Source organism: Suillus bovinus (genome assembly GCF_016758785.1).
Source record: "Suillus bovinus strain UH-Sbo-P2 chromosome Unknown EDB93scaffold_38, whole genome shotgun sequence".
Taxonomy (NCBI): domain Eukaryota; kingdom Fungi; phylum Basidiomycota; class Agaricomycetes; order Boletales; family Suillaceae; genus Suillus; species Suillus bovinus.
This window is the reverse complement of record NW_024542094.1, coordinates 85,900-107,920: the sequence shown is the minus strand read 5'-3', so window position 1 is coordinate 107,920 and position 22,021 is coordinate 85,900. Positions and strand designations below refer to the sequence as shown.

The window sequence follows — 22,021 nt, the reverse complement described above, 5'->3', positions numbered from 1 at the left end:
ACAGTAGTCTCGACAACATCATGGCATTGTCTGTGATGGCTGCATGTTGCAGCCTGCACGAGTTCTCGACCGGCGTATTCAAACAAATTGACTTCAGTTATGCTACTTTTCACAGAATGTATGAGAGACTGATGAATTTCATTCGTGATAACATTAGGACCTCTCCAATGTTGCTATCTAGGTGGAAATCATTATACCAACTTCTTCGTAGTAGATCTCGTTGATGCAGTTGTAGATTATCGCAGTTGTAGTAGTAGATTATCGCGGTTGTATTAACAAGTTATCTTCGCCACAATGCTTCCACCAATCGGAGGACTGCGCTACTGAAGTCGTAAGCGTTCGTAAGTGTCCGTAACGCGCGTAAGTTAAGCGTTCATTTCGTCGTTTTGCAGATGAATGAACATACCAAAGTACGGCTACTAATTAAAAATGGGACCCACGAAACGATGGCCCTACAGGCACATCACACTCACATCAATCCAAGACAGGTACAAACACCCATCCAAACGCCCTAACCTCATTCCCCTTCGTTCCCAAATACCTCTCCGTCTCATACAGCCAATTCACACTCCCGACAATACAATCCCGCAACCCCCTTACATACCGCCTTGTATCGTCATTCATCACAGCACACGCAGCAAACTGGCGCTCGGTAGCCAAGAACGCATCCGCGCTCTGCTTCACGAGCGTGCCCACGTACGCAAGCGCACTCCCGATCGAACAATTCCGGTCTTTCATCAGAACGGTGACGATGTTGAGTCGTGAGTTTGGAGTCATGCCTTTTGCGCATGAGATCGCGTCCTAGAACAGAAGTTAATACCAAGACTATAAATATATTGTTTCATGCAAGCACGCACCTCAGACCATGCTATAAGATCACAAGCCTGGTCTGTCAACTGCTTCAATGACGGATGCGAAGACGCCTGTTCCGGGAGGTCCAATCCCCCCGCGTACTCAATCAGGTGAAACACCATCCTCAAACCCGACGCGTTTCTTCGTAGATCGACATATGTCTCCAGATCCGGGATACACGTCGAATCCAGCAAATGAAGACGCCGCCTTGCATCGCGATACTCGCGTATGTATCTGTGAAAATGCATGTACCACGCTGGGCTTCTGTACGCGATGCGACCGAGTTGAGCGGATATCCTTTGTACGCGTTATGAGTCAGCGAAATCAAAGACATTTAATTCATTGCATCGTTACGGGCACTCACAGATCAAACGCCTCATTTTCATTAGCACAATCATCCCCCCGCTCCTGCTCATACACCAACAAGCTCAAAAAATCCACCGTCAACCTCAACTGCGCCAGATCTGCAGCAGGATAACACAAAGAAGCCCACAACCCAACCTTTATCCCTTTCCACTCCAACTTCAACCCTACATCACCCAACCACGCCTCACTCGCTCGAGATACAGACCTACAATGCCGGTTTACGCGTAGTTCAAAGGGGGTGCATGAAGAGAGGAGGTCGGGAAGTTGGATGCTTATGACTGTGTGCGGACAGGGTCTGGGGGTTGATGATGAGGAGTCGGACATCGAGTCTCATTCGCGTCGTGGGTCCTTGTTAAATGACGGGGCTGAGCACAAGCCTGAGGAGATGTGACGCTGATTTTTCAGGCGCGACGGGCACGGGATACAACGTAATGATCCGACATGAGCGCTTGCTTATATTAGGCGGACAATAAGATGAAGTACGGTGTTCGTTAGCCGGCATCCATGGCCATGAGTTTGAGGCAGGTTACTAGCAATAAAACGGGACGTGTGAGGGAAAAATTCTTGTTTTTTTCGTACGAGACAGCTGACTTACACACAGTATGTCCCAGGATTTATGTAACCACGTCAAAGCCATCACGATCGACAAAGTGCACGTGATAACACACGTGTTCGCGGTAAACGTTCTCCATGACTTCCCTGAGTACCAAATCCTGTACGATTAACACGTTCTGATTTGATCGATTTATCCCCCCAAGTATCAGTGAGTGCTTTTTTAAAAAATACGATTTTTGTCTATCCAACATAATGAACATTGTGATGCATCGAGTGCTTGTTATATTAAAAACGGTACGCGACTAGAGCCGTTGATCTGATCATCTAAGGAACTCTAACATACTCCCAAATCATTTCCAGTCATGCGGTAACATGGTCGGTTTGCACTGGGTTTGAAATTTGAAGCTTCAAGTCCGGATTGTTTAGGTCGATTTTGAGGCTGCACTACGTTCTTCCAACACCATCCGCTATGAAATTCTGTCAGGCGCAACCAATCTGCCAAAAGCAATTGAATTTCCCACCTATTTTCAAGATATAGAAGCAGGCACCATCGACCTCAGAGTAATTCAGAGTCCCCTTTGCAACGGTTTTATCACTTCACATAAATCATGCATTTCAAATCCTCCGTCGTCGTTGCTGCTTTGACAGTATGTATGTCTGTCATTTCACAGATTGATGGGACCAGTGGATGCAATGTCCAATACTGGCCCTGCACAGTGGACACTGATTGCTGTAGCTCTCATTGTAATTTGAGACGAGTGAGTACTAGTATTTTTCTTTGCATCTGAGATTCAATCCCGTTGCTCGCCTTGCACCTTGCAATCTCAATCATAGCTTTCTACCAACCAATTATTGTGTGGTCATTAGATTGCTCACCGATGGGTTGGCAGCTTGTCAGTGACAATGAGCATATCTAGACAGTGAGTCGTGTTTCTGCTTTCGCATTGATGCTGTGGTTGATGGCACAATACGTAGTTCGTCGCTGACCTGTTCAATCATCAATGTGATTGTTGTTCCTGGAGTATGGACAAATTCCTTGCTTCATGAGCGATGACGGTACCTTTGAATTATTTGATCACTCAATATCGACCAACTTGAAGAGATGCGAGGAACAATTTGAGATTTGTGCTGCATCATTTACTGGCAGGGCTTGAGTACTTGAGTGTTCAATTATTGCCAAAGTCTGCATTGTGTGCATAGCGGCCGTAGCAGTTGAGGTGTGAATTTCGACCACTGCTAATGAGCACGTCAAAGGTCATCTTCAATGTCTGGCATCCAACGTCGACTCTTGGACTCACCACTACCAACATCGGCATTGACGCAGTTGATATGTGTTGTTCATCCCTTGACACTAAATGCTTATCGTATCTAGCCCCTTGTTGCACGTATCCCCGAGTGCCTCAGGACTAGACTGGTGACCAGCCCCTCTATGAGGCAAGTCCTCGATATTCTCCTGAACGAAAAGAAAGGAATGAGAGTGGCCCTCAAATACATAGCGAGCACAGGCAGAATGGAGCGGATCTTCGGAGATGTCACACCCCCAAAGGACGAGGAAGAAAGAGGAAGTTAAGACGAGGAAGACCAAAACCCACCCCCAATCATCACACCTTAAGACAGTGCATACATCCTCGCGCAAGCCGGGACCACTGAGAAGACAAGGAGAAAACAACGGATCAACAATTATATAGCACATATCTGTATGTAGTGTCCACTAGGGTGCCAACGACGATTCGACGTGTGCGCTGTTCGACACAGTAACCTCGTTCCATCCCTTCATGTATATTTATTCTGCTTTCCATATACAAACTACTACTAGTACTTGAAGGATGCCGACCCCTTCGACAGTTCTCAATGAGAACTTCAATCAATCCATCAGCAAAATCACTGATTCCCTTTTTGTACTTAAATGACTTAATAAGCACAAATAAGCAAAAATCAGCAGGCAACTTATTCAGACAAGTCAATCTCTGATTTTCGTCTTAATCTCACTTATCCCTCTGGTAGTAAGACAAAAAAGTGTGCATTGCGATCAAACAGTAAAATCAGTAAGGAAATATAAGGCAGCAAAATAACTCGAATCTATTAGTGATAGTACTGAGGATCCAGAAAACAGATAGGAAAAATGTGGGAGTCTGTTATTGGCATCAGCGGGAAAGAAAAAAAACACTACAGCTGAGGTTGTGTCAAAGCGCATAGGGTAGTATTCTATTTAAAAAAACAAAGTCAGCAGTGATAACACTAAGTGGGGAGTGAAAAACTTCACAAATGAGGGTGCGCTCATCAACGCTCTGAGTCTCCTCAATATCTTCATCTGAGGCATCTCCCCTTGCAGACTTCTTCATGAACCTTTGTGCACATGGAATGATAATTATTTTGAGTCCTCATTCCTGTTGCTGATCGACTTCATGTATGCTTCCATCTCGTCGTGCCAGTTAGCGAAGGAAAATTTGTAACATCCACTTGACATCTTGCCCATTGCCTTGTTGCGTTTTGCCAGAAGCTTGACAGAAAACTTGCCAGTGGCCATAGATGCGAGAACTTCATTGACATTGATGATGCTGTCTTTGGCAAACTTGAGGGCACGTTCAAGCTGGAAACAATCAGAAAAGAAACATGGTTTTAAAAAAAACTCACGGCAATGACGCAGAGCACAATAACACCATCCATACCTTTGCCCAAAGTGAGCTCGTTGGTATTCAATGCGGGTATGTTGGCATGGTCAACAATGGCACTGAGGTGAGTGGACGCGATCATTTGCAGTACAAATGCGGACAGGTAGGCTGTCTCCCGCGATATGTTATCTGGGTCTTCATAAATGAATGCACAATCCTCCAAGAGTTGCTTGGCAACAAGGTCATTTGGTGCATCTTTGATGTGAGAGCAGAAATCGACGACGGTCACAAGTGCTGTTGAGCCGATGTTGCTCCTCCACTCTGAGAGCCACTGTTGCATCTAAAAATGTGTATGAAAGACACAACAAAAAAATAACAATAACTATAAACTTACCACTGCGAATACAGCACCATTTGGATTCACCTTGTACTTGACATCAGGGTAGACCACATCAAAGATCTCCTGCAGTGTGTCTGCCATCAGAGACTCGGAAATTTCCCATGGATTAGCTTGACTTCCAGCCCAGAGAAGTGCCATAGACAAGAAGACCTTCACCCACTTTGAGTCGGCAGGTACTGGGAGATCATTGTTGCGATATTGACCGTGCAGCTTAACAACCTCCTTTGCAGTAGCCTTCTGTGAGACCTGTGGGACTTGGGTGCTGAGAGGAGGTACAACATCATCATAATAACCTGCTGGGACTTGGGTTGAGGGCAGAGGCACAAGATCACTGCAGCTGGTAACCTCAGAGCTTTCTTTCTTCAACTTTTTGGATGGTGGAGGGGTAGCACTCTGAGATACAATAGTAGATGTCTGAAATACACATGCTGAATCAGATCATCACACAAGACAAAAAAATCCATGTACTGATGTAGTTTTGCGAGAAACATGGCCCTTCTCAATGGCGGGAATTGATCTAATCTTGGGCAAGAGACTTTCCTGTAAATCATCAGCTGAAAAGTCAGTATCATCAGTGGCCTCAGACATGGTCTCATCAACAAAATCCCCGTCATCATCAGCCTTACACTTGATACTACCAGGCTGAGCAGAAAATGTTATCTGCTCAGGCTCAGAGTCACTCTCGCTGGTGGGAACAATTAAAGTAGACTTCTGAAATTGAACTGAGTCCTTGAACTGAATTGCCGATGGGAAGGATGACTTACTTTAATTGCCTGTTTCCCTTTCTTCCTAGGCAGTACAGCTGGACGCTGTTCAAGAGCCTCAGGGTCATCAAGACTATCAGTCGCTGACCATGAGGACATCATTAGACTCAGGTGTGCTAATCAATTGCTTCTGATTGATGTGTGCAGGTTTGGCCTTGGAACTGGTCTTGTACTGGTGGTTAATACCGATGAGGGCGGAGTGGTTGCAGTGTGAGAAGCAGAAAAGGTGTTTGATCTGGAGCTTGGTGTAGCAGACTTCGGTTCAGCTGGTATATTGTTAGCCCAGTTGTTGATAAGACCACCGAGTGAGAGTTTTTTAGTTGTACTTGAAACCGCATGATTTATAAAAAAAAAAGAGTTGATTCACTGAGTGAAAACATTGTTTTAATGAAGAGTGTGTTGGACTCACAACAAAGGTGCCTTGTTACCTTTCTTATCATTCAAGGCACGTGCATCAGAATCAACTGTTATCGGTCTTGCAGGCATTCTTGATGGCTTCCTTCAGCAACATTTACTGCCTTCTCTTTCTTTTTCTTTTTCTTCCCACCAACAACTTCAGCTTCTCCGTCGCTCAATAGAGTGTCCTCTGCATCAACACAAGTGGTTTGACCATCTGGTGAGTATTAATATCAGTTTCTATTCTCAATGTGATGTTTATCATACCATCAGTAATATCTGTGCTAGAGGTTGTTTTGCCTTTGGCTACAGGATGAGGACAAGGATGAACAGGCTTTGCTTTGATACCTCCCCGCACTTCGGCTTCAAGAGCCTCCATATCATCCTTGATACCAGCAATCTGTTCAGCGGCCCTTCTGAATACGTGCGCTCTTCTGTTCCAGGCTTTCGTTTGCGTGTGTGTCGTCAGTGACCTTTGAGCTCTTGGTACTTGATTTTCTCTTTGCATTCTGGAGTTGTTCCTCAACTTCAGCCTCTAAAACAGGCCTGCCAGGATGAGCATTGGCATTCGCGGGATGAGTTCAATGGGTGGACACTTCTTGCAAGGCTTTGGGCACCATGGCTGACTATTGAGTTGATGAGAGAAGTAGACGAGGTGGAGCAAATAACTGGGGCGCAAAAAATGCAAGGTACTGGTCCCAGGGATTAACACGCACATTTGCTGACATTTCTCTTACATTCTCGAACTTCCATAGGCAACGGCTCAATTTTCGATGGTACTACCCTGCCTCTAGTCCTAATTAAGTTACTGTCAGAGAAAGGTCCATCATGTTCATGGCAAAAGGGAGGCCAAACATCAAATGGATGACATTGACCAACGACTTGCTGCCACTACTCCCCTCACTGGTTTGCAATGTTTTCCACAGGGTCGTGGATTCAAACAATGGACCAGGGATGACTCTAAGGCACTCATGAAGGTACATTTTTTTTCTGATTGACATAAGATTTGTTGACTGATACATTACTATTCAATGGCATCTAGATATATCTACCTGTGATAGAAGGCCATGTACCGACAGACATCATCTGTACATTTCGTGCATTTTTGGAGTTCTGCTATCTTGTTTGAAGGAATGTCATCACGGAGGACATGATCTCACAAATAGAAGATGCACTACGTCACTTTCACCACTATCGCTCAATATTTCTTCGGTTAGGCATTGTCCCTACATTCTCACTCCCTCATCAGCACTCAATGAAGCACTATCCTGAACTTATCTGTCTATTCGGAGCACCAAATGGTCTATGTTCATCAATGACGGAAAATAAGCATATTAAAGCTGTGAAGCAACCATGGCGTCGGTCAAACAGATACAATGCACTTGGACAGATGCTTGTGACAAATCAGTGACTTGACAAAATTGCTGCTTTGCATGTAGACTTCACGAAACATGGTATGCTCAATGGTACATGTCTTAGTGATGCTTCAGGTAAGTAAATCAAGACTATGATATCATGCTTCGCTGATTTCAATTAGGTTGTCTCAATACTTCATGCAATGACCCTCCTGCCGAACCTCCTGACACCAGTCCCGATACTGCTGAGGCCAATGATGTTGACGAGGGTGAAATTGATGATGGGCCAACTGAAATCAAGGCCCATGTGCAGCTTGCACAAACATGCCGTGCATATTTTGATCCTTTCACTATATATCACTCACTCATGTTGATATCAGAATGAAAATGTGCCAGAACCATAGCAGTGCTTGCTATCGGCTTTCTATTCCGAACGTACAAAATCTTATTGGTCACTTTCTCTTTGAGCAACTTCACCCTCGTGACCCTCATAACCATGCCACCATCCCACTTGACAGTTTCCCCATCTATGATGGGAGAATCTCTGTGGTTAATTCCGCATCATCAAGATTCTATGCGCCGAGTGACTTAAGTGGGATTGGAGGGATGCGAAGGGAACATATATGATCCTGCCCTAACTGGAGGAATGCACAAGCTCACTATGACTGCATGTTCATAAATGCGCAACCAGACCTTGAAGGAATGTGAGGGCTTCAAATAGCATGCGTGCTATGCTTCTTCTCCTTCAAGTACAAGTTCATCTTGTACAAATGTGCCATTATTCATTGGTTTGATGTCATAGGTGATGCCCCTGATGAAGACACAGGCATGTGGGTAGTTCAGCCATCCTTTGATGGTCACTCTCCAAATATTTCGGTGATACACATTGACGCAATCTATCACGCAGCTCATCTCCTTCCCCTTTACGGTGTTGATTTCATCCCTTGTGCTATTAACTTTTCAAACTCTTTAGATAAATTCCATGCTTTCTATGTCAACAAATTTGCTGACCATCATGCATTTGAAATCACATTTTAATATTATATCACTCAGCTCCCCTCTCCCATATCTCCAACAACATATCCACCAAATTCATACTCCCTTCACTCATCTCTCTCAGCTCCCCTCTCCCATATCTCGAATGACATCTGCCAAATTTGTACTCCCTTCATTCATCTCTCTCAGCTCCCCTCTCCCATATCTCCAATGACACATCTGCCAAATTTGTACTCCCTTCATTCGACCTGCTCAGCTTCCCTCTCCCATATCTCAAACAACACAACCATCTCCTACCAAATTTGTACTCCCTTCATCAACACTGGCAGCATCTCTCCGAAACGCGAAATCCATCCACCTTCTCCAAAAGACCTGCCATATGCCATCCAGACACCTCCTCCAAAAGACCTACCATATGGCACACCTCCTCCAAAAGACCTACCATGCCACACACCTCCTTCAAAAGACCTACTATATGCCAGCTCACACACAAGCTTCACATCCTCCAAGCGCAAACACCCTCTCAGACCCTGCTCTCCCATCTCGCATTCTCCTCCCATCGCACAAACACCTTCTCAGACCCTGCTCTCCCATCTCACATTCTCCTCCCATCTTGCATCCTCCATAGACGCTGCTTGCATGGCTGCCCATGGCTTTATTTCTGCCAACAATGCCCAAGTAGAGGGATGGAAAAAGGTGTGTTTTGTCTCATTTGATGATCTCACTGGATGAGAGCTCACCCATGTCTCAACTGCAGGTAACAGAAGCCATCCACGAGAAGGGCTCTTTCATTTTCCGGTGACTCTGGGTGTTGGGGCACGTGGCACGCCACAGACACATCCGGCCTTTCCATCACAATTCCTCAGCTCCTGCTGCTTTCTCTGCCATCGCCAGCCCCTCTGTGGGTGGTAGTTTGCCTATTCTTGTTCTTGCCAGATAGGATTTGCATTGTGATGGGTCATTCGTCCAACTACCTGGTAGTTATTTTAACCTAGGTCCTGGATTCATACTCGTCAATTAGGTTGCAGAATCTCTTATCGCACTTAATTTACTTTTACATCTTAATAGCAACATTTGTTTGAACAATGTCTGCAAAAAGTGGTACCAGTAAAATAAGTGACATCAGAGCTTTCTTTTTCTACTCAGTGAGACCAGTAATATAAATAAGTCATTTAAGTGCAAAAAGGGACTTGGAGATTTTGCTGATGGCCTCTTTTGACTCTGGTTTTGTCGATGTTACAACATGTCTCCCTGCTGCTGCCATAGCAACTCTGTCATGTCTCTCACCTAACGACCATGTCAAATCTGTCATCAAGATCCTCAGAGAAGGCCACATGTCAATCCTGGACCTTATCCTTTGAGTCCTTGACCCATCACAACCTGACTTTGTGTATTACCGTGACTGGATATACAACCCTTTGAAAGGGGAGAAAAAGAACTCCAGTGGTGGACAGCATGTATCGAGCAAGCTGGAGCAAATGTTCGACCATCTGTTTGTGGACACATGGGGTTGAGCCTGCATGCTAGAGTGGTTTCATCCTCACAGCAGTCGCCTACATATCCCTCACTGTCAGCAATGAGATGGACACAGTAAAGGAGGCTCTCCATGGGACACTCAATTCTGTGATGCCACAGTTCCTCCTAACATGGGACCTCAGCACCACTATACAAGACAAGGTCGTATGGAAGGCACCAATCTTACAGCATATCCTCCGCTGTGCTTCTCAGACAGGATGTGCTATCAAAAGGAACAAGATAAAAGATAGCAGTACTGTATGATACACTATGCCTTTTGTATTATTCTGTCTTTTGAATTGATGAATCTTCACTTCTAAAAGGCGTGCAATGTCATCATCACACAACTTGCCTCTCAACACTCACATCACAGTATTTTTCTTATGGTTCCATTCACACTCTTTGTGTGGACAAATGGGGCTTCGAAACAAACAATCGAAGCCCTCTACAAATGTGGTCTATGTATATCCTTCACGTCCCTTCTCACTTTGCTTGAGAAACTTGCTGCGCACTGTGTAGAACATGCGAGACAGGTTGCACGTCAACCACACATGATGTGTTAGGACAACATCAATATCAGCACATCGATATTTGTCAAACAACGCTCTGATGCCCCTGCAAAGGTCCAGTCAGGAACTTTTGCTATCCTCTACGAAGTTCACAATGGGAATCGAGATCACATGCATCTCTCACCAATGTTGAAATGCGCCCTCAATGCTACACCACTAACATTCAACGCAGATGTTTGTCCTACTCTCAATTAGATGTCTTCATTCCTTAGTCAACTTCGCATTCATGTTATCAATATTCTCCTCAAAACCTGCTCCAACTTCAAGAATTATGAATGACCAGATGTCCTACAACATAGCAAGTGTTGAAAAATGCCCGAAGGCTATTGCACAAAGCAATTTCCCTTAATTACCCTCGACAATCGATGAAAGTTCAATTACTGGAAATATTGCTGTCATTAATGATGTCTACATTTGCCAGCTGCAAATGACCCACAACAAACTATCCGACTATGCAATTCCTAGTTTCAATGATCAATCCACCAATGCTCGGATACGAGGAGAAAAAGACACTGCGTGTGAATGATGTGAATTCTTTCACTCATCTTCAGATCATTCAGCTTGGGTTTGGGCTCTTCTATCTCTGCCTTAACCTGGTTTGGGCCCTGTTGCATGTCCATCAAGGATCCATCCATCAAGTTGGCAGTCTCTCGTACTTCTTTGCCTTACTGGATCGAACATGACTCGGCTGTGAACACCCAGACTACCACACCCTTCTGGCTACACTGATGCAGATTCTTCGTGGTATTTATCCTGAATGCATGGCATAATGAATGTGGGCATTCATCACTAGCAGCTTTTTCTTCATCAGAACCCACTGTTGACAAGCTCCTTCAAATTGCTGACAGAATTCTAATAAAACATGCTACGCCTGCTTACGAGTCTTCCAGCAAGAAACAAAATGTGTTCGGCATGGATTCCGAATCAGAGCGACCTACAGACACAGTGCAATGCAACTTACAGCTTCTTGCCCACGACTTGCTCCATGTCTTAGAACTAACTTCTGCTATATCAGCTGGTGACTGGGGATGGATTGAGGACATTCTTGGTAACCTGGCAATAATATTCCGTGGTGCCGGATCAAATAACTATTGCTCTGAGATTCTACATTTTCTATTCAACCTTAAGAAAGTCTGGACGCCAGAATTCGCGTGTGAAATCTTGTTCTTGTTCATTCATTCCAAGTCTGTCTAATGTATCTATCATAGGGACATCATGTGGGACAATGCACTCATCAATCTTACAGGCCTTGAAGGCCACTGTATGCCTGTTGATCTCAACATTGAGCACCACATCAAGTTTTTAAAGGCACAACTTGACTATATTATAAGTATAGATTTAGAGCTAACTAGTACTGCAATATAGCTTTTCTTCTCGACCAAAGGAATATACTCTAAGTGGAATTGTCTTGGCGACATTTCTGCAACTATTGCACTGCTGCAAAACATCAAAGAGCAGGTTGGACATGCCCTTGGCATCACATATCATGGCCTTAATCACGCAACTCCCGACACATCATCTTCAGTCTGGAAAGTTGCGAACAAGCTCAATGAACTCGAGCTTCATGTATTCAGTCCAGATCGCAAAGAGAATGATTCCATCAAGCCTATCATGGATGTGCTTACAGAGGGTGAGCAGAAGCTGAAATCTTCAACATTGGTAACATTCAACAGGAAGGTGCAAGAGATGCTGGCAGGGAATGGGTATGAGCAGGAGGAAGATGAGCTACCAAGAGCCTCATTTGATTTGACTTCTTCAGAGAATGCTAGCTACTAAGGTTGTAGTTCAAGTCTTCTTTGCTGGTCGTGAATGTGACACTGCATTCTGCTTATCAAACTGAGTAATAAGTTCCAGTATCTGCACTCCACAATGCTCCCTCCACTCTGCAGTCTCCTCCAACAGTAAAATAATGGAATCTATAGTCTTCATGTTGTCTGGATGGGTCTTGCTAAGGATTTTGAGGCTGTTGTCATCACATAGCCACGTAATTGGCCAAACAGACTGCAGGGCATGATTGGAGTGCATGTCTGTTCTCCATTTCTTCAACTGTCTCCAATAATGGCTTGCAGAGCTCCTTGTCTTGTAGTTTTGTATGCTTTCATTTTGCTGGCGCAGTTGAGGGCATAGTATGGGCATCTTCCAATGTGTACATCTGACCTAGAAAGTATCAAGACAGGTTGAAATCGCCATCAAGATGTCGATCACAACATTTTGTTGCAACATAATGTAGCGCTTCACTCACAAAGAAATTGTTTGTAGTGTGTCATTGTTGCTGAGCAAATAACTTGGAAAACTTGAAGTTACCTGTAGGTGATTGATCGTCAAGATACTTTGCAAACCAATCCTGAAGGCAGGTTATTGACTATGTGTTATGACTTGGATGGTATCTGTTGATGATGCTCAAACAGAGTGTGTGTCATCAACGATTGAGGACGTCCCTGGGCTAGCCCAAGGTTAGGGGTCTTACTTGGTGAAGCTTCAGCAAGTAAGATTTAACACCTATGTCCAAATTGGGTAGCTTATGTCAAGCGGAGCTCGACAATAAGCATATCTGCCAAGGCTTACGACACCTGAAGGTTAATTGTAAGATCTGCATTAATAGAAGGACAGAAGTCTGACTAGTTAACAAGGGCTTTGCTCATCAACGAAGTCAATGAGTAAAGATCGAGACTAAAGACTTATCCATGATGAGCAGATAAGAGGATAGAATATAGACTGCTGGCTAGGCAGAAGGAATCACTCTTGTTAGGAGTAGGAGGTCAAGAACCAAGTAGATTCAAGTTAAGGAACTAGGTACATGGTAGTGAGTTTATATAGAGGAGAGGAAGTGTATTAGTGGATGATAACTTATACTACCAGAAAGAAAACTGGTCAAAGGGTGATACTAGAAAGGGAAGGCACATTCGAGGTGAGTCATAGGTGAACCGGAACATGCAGATAGAAAATGAGTCAAAGAACAGAAACAGAAAGTGAAACAAGCAGGGGCACAATCATGCAACTGTGGAGCTAAGTATAAGTACAATGTGCAACTGCGCACCGAGTCATAGATCAAGAAAGGAAACAGGGCAAAGGGGATGTGGTGTGCATTGTATCATAGGTTACCATCTGGACAGTAAGGATAAAGGGGACTGTCCACAGGATCAGTCAACGGGTGAAATGGAGCATGGGTATGCTTCGTCAGAGAAAGGGTCCAGCCAAATGTACTGGCTTTGCTGGAGCAACAGGTAGGAGTGAAGGGGAATGCGAGGATGACGAGGATAACAAGAGCAAGGTCGGGGTAAGGGTGTGATGCAAGGGCGGAGATGAGGAGGATAAGGAGAAAAATGGTAGAGGCCCAAGCGTCTAGATGTTCTTGTAACACTGTGCATAACGAAGTGCAGCACATCCAGTTTGGTCCTTCTTCAATGAGTTTTTCTTGAGGATTCCTGTGGTTTGTCTGGATCACTGTCATCATTGTGCTCCTCCGTCAATTTGACCTCTAAAGCCCATGTCTCAACCATTACAAGGTAAAGGCCACACAAGCTTCCATCTCACACAGCACGACCACCTTGCTGCGCAGCTTCTGACATATTCTTTAAGATCCCATACTGTATCACAATCATCACACCCTGGATATTGAGACCCTGATGTGAAGTCAACTTGACTGAAACAAATGAACAATATACAAGAAATTGAATTTTCTTACTGTCGATGCACCAGCTGTAGCGTGGATGATGCAACATGTTCCTGAAGCTAAAGTGAAGTCATCATATGTCTGTTGAAGATACTCAGCAGACATATCACTATGATAGTGTTTTATGATCCCTTGATTTCACAATGGTTTTGGCAGTCGTGAGTCATTGTATGCAGCAGCAGCAGCTTCTTTCTTATTGTCATAAAAAATCAACATCTTTGGAATCATCATGGGAGGTGCATAATTGTCTGGAATGAGGCAGTCAAAGTTGTGAAAGTTACAAAGGCCTCCAATGATGGGAGTTGTTGCATAAGTAATATTTGGGTGATTTGTGGAAAGTGCTAGCGAGATGTGATCTGACAAGAACATGAGCTCACATTGTACAGTTGACAGAATGTGATGGGGGAGAGTTGCTGAGAGTGCTTGAAATGTTATTTCCTTGCAAAGTAGCACATGTAGCTCTCCGAGCTTGCCATATGCAGGCCGAAATGCTTCTTCACCATGATGTGGAAGCCCTGCGGTATAAATATTATGTGCTTCATCAACATGTACATGCTTGATGTGCTGAGTGAAGGTACAATTTTGTCGAAGAAGTCGTGCGAGGCACAGAAGGTGACCGTTGAACATTGATAACTGCTCCGGTGAAACAATGAGATGAGCAAATTTTCCTGTGTGAATAGACTAGTAAAATATTTTGCATTAGCTTCAGTGTGCTGACGACGATGCTGATGTGGCACGCCTGAGCTTTGAATTTACCTCCCAGAGAGATGGATCTGTTGGAGTGTCTTTGTTGATTGTGATTGTAGGTATGCCGTATTTTGTTGATTCAAGAACCTGTAACAGTAGCATAATTCTGCATGTGCAAAAATAAATTCATTATACTCAAGCTAAGTTACCTGGGTGGCCTGGAGGCTTTTGAGTGGTGAAATAGTCATACTAATAGTGCCAGGGCAGAGTAGGATAGGAATTATGATACACAATGTTTTTCCGCTGCCAGTTCCAGCAGTTATAATAGTGTCTTGACCATTCAATGTTGCAAGAACAGCCTCGAGCTGGAATTGCCGTGGAACAATGGTTGTTGCCGTCAACACGTACACAATCAAGCATGCGCATAATGCATGCGTTCGGTCAGAATCACAGAGCGTCTGAAGATAGTCGTTGGGGAGGTGTTCTTTGATGAGTTCATGTGCAAAACAATCCAGTGCATCGAGTGATGCAACATGGATTCCCTGTATCAGTGATTGCTGGTCCATTGATAATTGATTTGCAGGATGAGGACATGTCACATCGCATCAATAGTGAAACCCAGCAGTGACACAAGTACGTACTGGGTTTAGCATCAGGACACGATCAACCATGTTGAACATTGATGACCATCTAGTTGTGCAGTCACGCAGCAGCTGTAATGTTGGGAGTGTGGACTTTCTGTCAGGAAGCTTGCCTCTCCAGTACCCATTTTCATTCCCTTCTTGAATCACAGCCTGAAGACAATGATGACGCTGGCCAGATGCACAACAAGCTGAAACTATCCCTCAACATTGTCCGACTGGGTCTCATTCAAGTGTTTTGACATATGCTTGAAGTGCTGGTTTGTTGGCAGAGTCAGTTGGAGCTGCGAGAAGAGGAACACAAGGGTTCTTCTTTAGTTCTGCAAGGATCACTTGCACTGCAAGGTTAACAACGTGCGGGAAGCACCTGATAGCACTTGGTCAGTGAAAATTTTCAAGCCAGCGTGACAACAGCAACATTCAAACTTGGCTTACCGTAGACAGTTTCCATCATGATCAAAGGGGATTCTTCTTTGCCTGAGCTCACCCTCGATTTCTACCATAAGCATGTTATTGTTGGACACATTGTCCATCATGATCTGACCAAGCTGCATAGATGTAAGTACAAACATAGTTTGAATGTGATGAGGGAGACAACCCATACTGTCACAACCCAATAACGAATTAACGCTGGGCAGAGACTAGGACTCAAACGAAAGTTATCGGACAAGAGGAACGATGAGCAAGTACGTCTTGGATTGCTACAGTTGTAGATACAAGAGGTTTGAACTAAGGAACTATCTACCAAGACATGCTAACTATATACGACTATTGAGACGGAGATTGAAACTGAGTTACAACTACTAGCCAATCATAAAAAGAGAAAGGGAATCGTACCATAGAACATTGTAGAATATTAAAGAAGCATCACGTGACCATATCTTATCTTATCATATCTAATCTAATCTATTCACAATCAAAGAACTCGTCTTCTTCATCAGTCACATCGAAGACACGTGTTGTGGGCGCTAAAGGTATTTCGGGAATGATAGACGCTTTCAGGGTAGGGTTAGGGTTTGACTTAGGCGCTGTGTATTGGCGTTTAGGAAGATTTAGGAAAGAATAATGGTTTGTTAAAGGTACTCGTGACATTACCCCCTCTCTAAGGTGAGTGTCATCACGAACGAATGAAGGTCGGATATTCTTTTCTCTCCATCGTTTGAAATCTTCTGTAAACAGTACTGAGCCTTTGATTCTTCGGTATTTTCCGGCTGCGGCCGTGGGATTCTTTTTATGGAACTCCGCTAAAGGAATTGGAGCGTTCTTCAAATTCTCTTCTGGCTCCCAAGATGATTCTTCCTTCGGGTATCCTTCCCATTTTACTAGGTATTGCAGCTTTCCTTGGAACAATCGGCTATCTAGTACTTCTTCTACAGCAAATTCTTCCCGATCGTCAATCAATTCTGGAGGTGGTCGGTTGGGAGGAGGATGAGGAATTAATCGAGATGCGTGATATGGCGTAAGCAATTCTACATGGAAAACCGGGTGGATCTGATATTTTTTCGGCAATTTCAACTTGTAGTTCACTTCACCAATCTTCTCTAGTATTTCGAAGGGACCTAGATGACGATCTGACAGCTTTTGACTCGGACGACGTTGTTTGAGATTCTTTGCGTCAAGCCAGACCTTGTCTCCTATCTTATACTGAGGTGCTTCTTTTACTCCTTTGTCGTAGAAACACTTCATGCGCTCATTGACCATCTTAAGAGTATTTTTGGCATCATCTCTTGCTTCTTTCATTTGATCAACTCTCTCATCGGCGGCGGGGATTACGGACATGGAGTTTGGATGAATCGTGAAATCTGGGTTATACCCGTAGAGAACTTTGAATGGACTATGACCGGTTACTGTGACTGCATTGTTATGTGAAAACTCTGCTATCAGCAGCCAAGATACCCAATCATTCTGTCTGTATGACGTGAACATGCGCAAATATTGTTCTACTTCTTGGTTTACGCGTTCAGTCTGTCCATCGGTTCTGGGATGATAGGAGGTTGACGCAGACCATTTCATTCCTAATCTTTTTGACATCTGTCCCATGAACTTCGATATGAACTGAGTTCCTCTATCTGAAATCACTTTCTTTGGTGTTCCGTGGTGTTTCCATACGTTTTTCAGAAATAGCTCGGAAATACCCTTCGAGTCTACGTCTTTGGTGGTGGGAATGAAGTGTGCTTGTTTCGAAAATCGATCAACGACTACAAAAATGCTATCACACCCTTCACTCTTCGGCAAATCCACTATCAGGTCACAGGTGATTGTCTGCCAAGGTCCTTCTGGGACTTCATTTGGCTGTAAAGGTCCCGTTGGTCTACTCGGAAGCACTTTCGTTTGTTTGCACCTATCGCAACCATCTACGTAATCGTGGACATACTTCGTCATTGAAGGCCACCAATAGTTTCTGGAAATCAATTCTAAGGTTTTAGCTCGTCCAGGATGTCCAGCCGGTGGAGAGTCGTGAAACAACTCCAATATCTCTCGGCGGATCTCTTTATCATTTGGAACCTAAACTAATCCTCGGAATAACACCAATCCATCCTCCACATTCCACTCTTCGATTCCTCTACGCAATTGAACCGGTGCTGCTTTCAACGTTTCTAACGCTTTAGCGACTTCAGGTTCTCGTTCTGTGCATTTTCGTATTTTTTGGAGTAATTGTTTTTCTCCATGCACCAAAACTTGACCTCCTTTAGCAGCTTTTACGGTAAAGAATTCCGGTTTCAAAAGGATGCGATCTGAGTTATCGTTTTCTACCCCCCCTCTATGGTCTGATCTCCGAGAAAGACGGTCTGCTTTGTCATTAACCACACCAGGCTTGTGTTGGAGTGTAAATTCGTACTCTGCTAGGAAAAGACTCCATCTAGCTTGCCTTCTGGTCAATTTTTGACTCGTCATGAAATATTCTAGGTTCTTATGATCTGTCCATATTTCAACCGGGTGAGGTGCTCCCTGCACATAGTGCCTCCACTCTTCTAACGCTCTGATGATCGCTAATAACTCTTTATCATGAATGTTGTAGTTTCTTTCCGCATCATTCATTGATTTCGAGTAATATGCTACTGGATGCCATAATCCATCTTCCATCAGTTGAGAGAGAACCGCTCCTGTTGCATAATCTGAAGCATCGGTCTCTATTTTCTTTTTCTTCTCAACATCTGGCATGACTAGAACGGGAGCTTCTGTGAAACGTTTCTTAAGTTCATCAAAAGCTTTCTGTTGCTTCTCCGTCCAGTCCCATTTGACATCTTTTCTTAGCAGATCATTCATTGGTCTGGCTATATCTGAGAACCCAAGTATGAATCTTCGATAGAAGTTGGCAAAGCCCATGAATGCTTGGATATCTTTTACGCATTTGGGAACAGGCCATTTTAATACTCCTTCTACTTTCACAGGGTCCATCGACACATTGCCTTCTTCCACGATTAATCCGAGGAATTCGACTTTAGACTGTTCGAAGCTACATTTCTCAGGCTTCAAGAACAGGTCGTTTTCCTTCAACCGTTTCAGGACTTCTCGTACCACCTTTTGGTGCTGCTCCCTATTTCCATTCGTGAAGACCATTATATCATCAATATAGACGACTACTGTTTTGCCATCTATTAGGTCTCTCAGAATTTCATTCATCATAGTTTGGAAGGTTGCAGGCGAGTTCGTAAGTCCAAAATACATTACGGTCAGGTTCGTGGTGACCAAACGGCGTTTTGAAGGCCGCCTTCCACTCATCTCCTTCTTTCATGCGAATATTATTGTACCCCCATCGTACATCCATTTTAGAGTACATCATGGCACCGGTTAAAGCATCAATTAAATCTTGAGATCTCGGTAGCGGATATGCGTTTTTCACCGTTTTCTCATTGAGCTTTCTATAGTCCATCACCGGTCTTAACTTGCCATCTTTTTTGGCCACAAAGAAGAAAGGTGCTGCTACTGGAGATTGTGAATTTCTGATACGTCCCAGTGCAGTCTCGGTTTTCAACCATTCTTTCAATGTATCCATCTCTTTGGGTGACAACGGATAAGGTTTCGCATTTGGCGGAAGATCGCCCTCATCTTTAAGATCTATCGCATGATCCCACTTCTTTCTTTCAGGGAAGCGCTTAGATTCTTCTTCTGAGAATACTCCCAGGTAATCATGAAGCCAATCAGGTACCATCTCTTCTACCGACTGCTTCTTCTTAGTAGCTTCTTCTGCTACCTTCTGCTCCGTGGCAACTGAGGCTTTATAACGAATCCATAGTCTCTCTGGACTCTCTTCGTCTTCTATTTCCTCAACCGTCGCCCTCTTCATCGACATATCTTCTTCATCCTCGTCTTCATCGTCCGTAGGAATCAGATCAGGTACATCATCTATCTTTTTTTGTTCTTTTTTCTTTTCTTTCTTTTTTTGTCTTTTTTCTTTTTTAGTTTCACATTTTACAGGGCATCGAGAAAGTGCAAATCGTCCTGCGTTCCAGTCAATCTCTGGATTATGATATCTCAGCCAATCTATGCCAATAATAACATCATCGCTTCCTAAGTCTGTAACCATGAAGGCTGCTTTCTCTTCATGATCACCAATCTTTAGACCTAGTTCTGCAAAATGAGTCATTGATCCTGCGGCATTTAGCGATCCATCAATATTCCTGACTGAAATAGGTCTTAATAGTTTACGGCATTTCACACTGTTCTTCTCAACAAACTTCTCACTGATAAATAATGTTGATGCACCGCAATCCACAAGTGCTTTTACGTCTGCTTGTCGGTTCTTTCCTTTCAACGTTATCGGAATATAAAAATGCTCAGATTTGGATCTAATATGTACTTCTGATACATCTTGAAACGTAGATAGGATAGAGAAACGATTGTTCGGGTCTAGGTCTGCAGACTTTGACTTCAACCCCTTTAAAAATCCTTGCCTTTGTTAGAAGCGATCCAATCTGTGAACCACTTCGGCGCGGAGTTTTCTTCGACAACAGCAGCCGCTTTGACTTGCGCTTTTGGCGCACCTTTACAGTTTCTCGCTATGTGGCCTTGTTCTCCACAGCGGTAGCAGGTGAAAGCGCCAGGCTTTCCTTGGGGTTTGGGAGATCCCCTCTGCTTGCCAGAGTCCACATCCATAGCGTCACTGTCTTTGCTAGGACCAGCCTGCCTTGAGTTATTGAAGGTTCTTGGGGTTTCCTTGTTAGGGGTCCACCAATTACTCTTCTTCTTTTCAGCGTCTAGCTCCTCGTAGTTACGTCCAATCTGTATGGAGTAATCGATGAGTTTCTTGAGGGTGTCTTTCTCAGACGCTGGGATATGAGCGAGTTGCTCTTTGATCCGGGTTTGTAGACCAGATCGGAATTTGAGGCGGAGGTCGTAGTCGGAGTATTTGGTAAGTGCAGCCTTCTGCTTGAAAGCTGCTGCGTATTCAGGCACTGATGAAGATCCTTGCTTCAGAGTTTCCAACTCTCTGATAGCTTTTCCTTCTCTATCGTCTTGGCCCCACATGGTTTCGAATTCCTTCGTCCAGTCCTCAAAGGATATTAGCTTGGAGTCAAGCTCAATAACATATTTCTGCGCCCATTTAGCAGCAGATCCTTTAAGGAAAGACAGGGCAGTTGTAATCTTCTGCCTGTCTGTGATCAGTGGCCATTGTGACATGTATAGTGCCAACTGAGTCGTGTAGACTTCTATGGAGATCGAATCTTTGTCTCCTGTGAATTCTGTGGGCTTCGACAATTTGACTTGCAAGTGTTCGGGGATTGTGCAAATCTCTCCAGCTTCTTCTTCAATTCCTTCTATCTGTGCGTTTTGGGCTCTAAGTTGAAGCTGTTGAGTTGCATTCTGTGCACTGAGGGTATTGTTGTGGTTGAGGAGTTCTTGTGTCCTCACGTACAGGTCGTGTGTTGCCATGGTAATGGCATTCTGTACGTAGTTGGTGAATTCTACTGGCATAGCTATGCCTTGTGGTTGTGGTCCCTGAGGCCCTTGTTCTTGGGGTTCTTGGGGGTTCTCAGGTCCCATTTCTGTTTCGTTGATTTCAGCCATAGTGCCAGGTGCGTTCTGGAATCCGATTCACTAATGACTTGTTGAAGAGCGAGTCGTAACGGCTCTTCCGGATAGGAAAGATGATGAAAGGGGAGAGGGAAAAAGGATACGTAAATGGAAAGCTAAAGGGGTCCCCAGTACTAACTGGATCAACCTCGTCCTTTAGGGTCAAAGGGTTCTTTAGTCAACCCGACTGACACTTCCCTAATTACTAATTAGAAAGAGGTACATAAAGCTATGCTTTGTTAAGTGGGAAAAACACTGTGTGCTTCGTGTGTGCTACTTCTCAGTCACCGAAAGGGTACAGGTCTAGGACAAGTTATCACTCTTCCAGCCGAAGCTTACAAGTGCGAGTCTCACTAGAATCCCGTATCTAAATCCTCGTGGTAACGATGGTAGGACTATCCGCAGATGCGACAGTTCCACTAGACTTAACGAAAGGTTCTACGTGCGTATGAAGAAAGATGTAGGTATGAAAGCAACTATAGTAACGTTGAGCAGGCAGGGTCTTGGGCCAGCACTCAAAGTTGTAGCGAGACGCCTAATGTCGTCAACACCTCCGTATACTGGCGGCTGCAATGTAAGGCAGGGCCTGGTATAGGACTACTAACTACTAAAGGCTATTCGTGAA

General features: G+C 44.2%; 8 protein-coding genes across 8 annotated transcripts; 4 read left to right on the top strand and 4 right to left on the bottom strand.

Moving 5' to 3' along the window:
* Nucleotides 1–157: 157 nt before the first annotated feature.
* On the bottom strand, nucleotides 158–1,809 carry EDB93DRAFT_1207840 (isoprenoid synthase domain-containing protein). The gene is made up of 3 exons (XM_041451007.1): nucleotides 1,217–1,809; nucleotides 858–1,149; nucleotides 158–801 (listed from the first exon to the last, which is right to left on the bottom strand). The coding sequence occupies exons 1-3, from the start codon at nucleotides 1,540–1,542 to the stop codon at nucleotides 475–477; spliced, it is 945 nt and encodes a 314-aa protein (XP_041306437.1). The 5' UTR covers nucleotides 1,543–1,809; the 3' UTR covers nucleotides 158–474.
* A 422-nt stretch (nucleotides 1,810–2,231) lies between these two features.
* On the top strand, nucleotides 2,232–2,863 carry EDB93DRAFT_1153190 (uncharacterized protein; the record flags this gene model as incomplete). The annotated part of the gene is made up of 3 exons (XM_041449782.1): nucleotides 2,232–2,531; nucleotides 2,641–2,693; nucleotides 2,749–2,863. Coding segments are annotated over exons 1-3 (275 nt in total), but the record flags the coding sequence as incomplete, so codon positions are not given.
* A 1,076-nt stretch (nucleotides 2,864–3,939) lies between these two features.
* EDB93DRAFT_1251628 (uncharacterized protein) lies at nucleotides 3,940–5,648 on the bottom strand (the record flags this gene model as incomplete). Its single annotated transcript, XM_041453177.1, has 7 exons — nucleotides 3,940–3,978; nucleotides 4,032–4,119; nucleotides 4,176–4,363; nucleotides 4,408–4,725; nucleotides 4,780–5,199; nucleotides 5,254–5,496; nucleotides 5,550–5,648. The coding sequence occupies 7 exons, from the start codon at nucleotides 5,646–5,648 to the stop codon at nucleotides 3,940–3,942; spliced, it is 1,395 nt and encodes a 464-aa protein (XP_041306435.1).
* A 622-nt stretch (nucleotides 5,649–6,270) lies between these two features.
* On the top strand, nucleotides 6,271–8,338 carry EDB93DRAFT_1241271 (uncharacterized protein; the record flags this gene model as incomplete). Its single annotated transcript, XM_041451855.1, has 8 exons — nucleotides 6,271–6,402; nucleotides 6,761–6,922; nucleotides 6,988–7,055; nucleotides 7,077–7,303; nucleotides 7,385–7,435; nucleotides 7,483–7,607; nucleotides 7,697–7,892; nucleotides 8,010–8,338. 8 exons carry the CDS (start codon nucleotides 6,271–6,273, stop codon nucleotides 8,336–8,338), a joined length of 1,290 nt encoding a protein of 429 aa, XP_041306434.1.
* A 2,954-nt stretch (nucleotides 8,339–11,292) lies between these two features.
* Nucleotides 11,293–11,574, top strand: EDB93DRAFT_1087667 (uncharacterized protein; the record flags this gene model as incomplete). The annotated part of the gene is made up of 1 exon (XM_041446063.1): nucleotides 11,293–11,574. The coding sequence occupies one exon, from the start codon at nucleotides 11,293–11,295 to the stop codon at nucleotides 11,572–11,574; it is 282 nt and encodes a 93-aa protein (XP_041306433.1).
* Nucleotides 11,575–11,583: 9 nt separating this feature from the next.
* On the top strand, nucleotides 11,584–12,156 carry EDB93DRAFT_1087630 (uncharacterized protein; the record flags this gene model as incomplete). The annotated part of the gene is made up of 2 exons (XM_041446058.1): nucleotides 11,584–11,710; nucleotides 11,765–12,156. Coding segments are annotated over 2 exons (519 nt in total), but the record flags the coding sequence as incomplete, so codon positions are not given.
* Nucleotides 12,157–14,191: 2,035 nt separating this feature from the next.
* EDB93DRAFT_1087659 (P-loop containing nucleoside triphosphate hydrolase protein) lies at nucleotides 14,192–15,306 on the bottom strand (the record flags this gene model as incomplete). Its single annotated transcript, XM_041446062.1, has 3 exons — nucleotides 14,192–14,734; nucleotides 14,810–14,887; nucleotides 14,950–15,306. The coding sequence occupies 3 exons, from the start codon at nucleotides 15,304–15,306 to the stop codon at nucleotides 14,192–14,194; spliced, it is 978 nt and encodes a 325-aa protein (XP_041306431.1).
* Nucleotides 15,307–15,345: 39 nt separating this feature from the next.
* On the bottom strand, nucleotides 15,346–15,585 carry EDB93DRAFT_1087575 (uncharacterized protein; the record flags this gene model as incomplete). Its single annotated transcript, XM_041446054.1, has 1 exon — nucleotides 15,346–15,585. A coding segment is annotated over one exon (240 nt), but the record flags the coding sequence as incomplete, so codon positions are not given.
* Nucleotides 15,586–22,021: the final 6,436 nt, after the last annotated feature.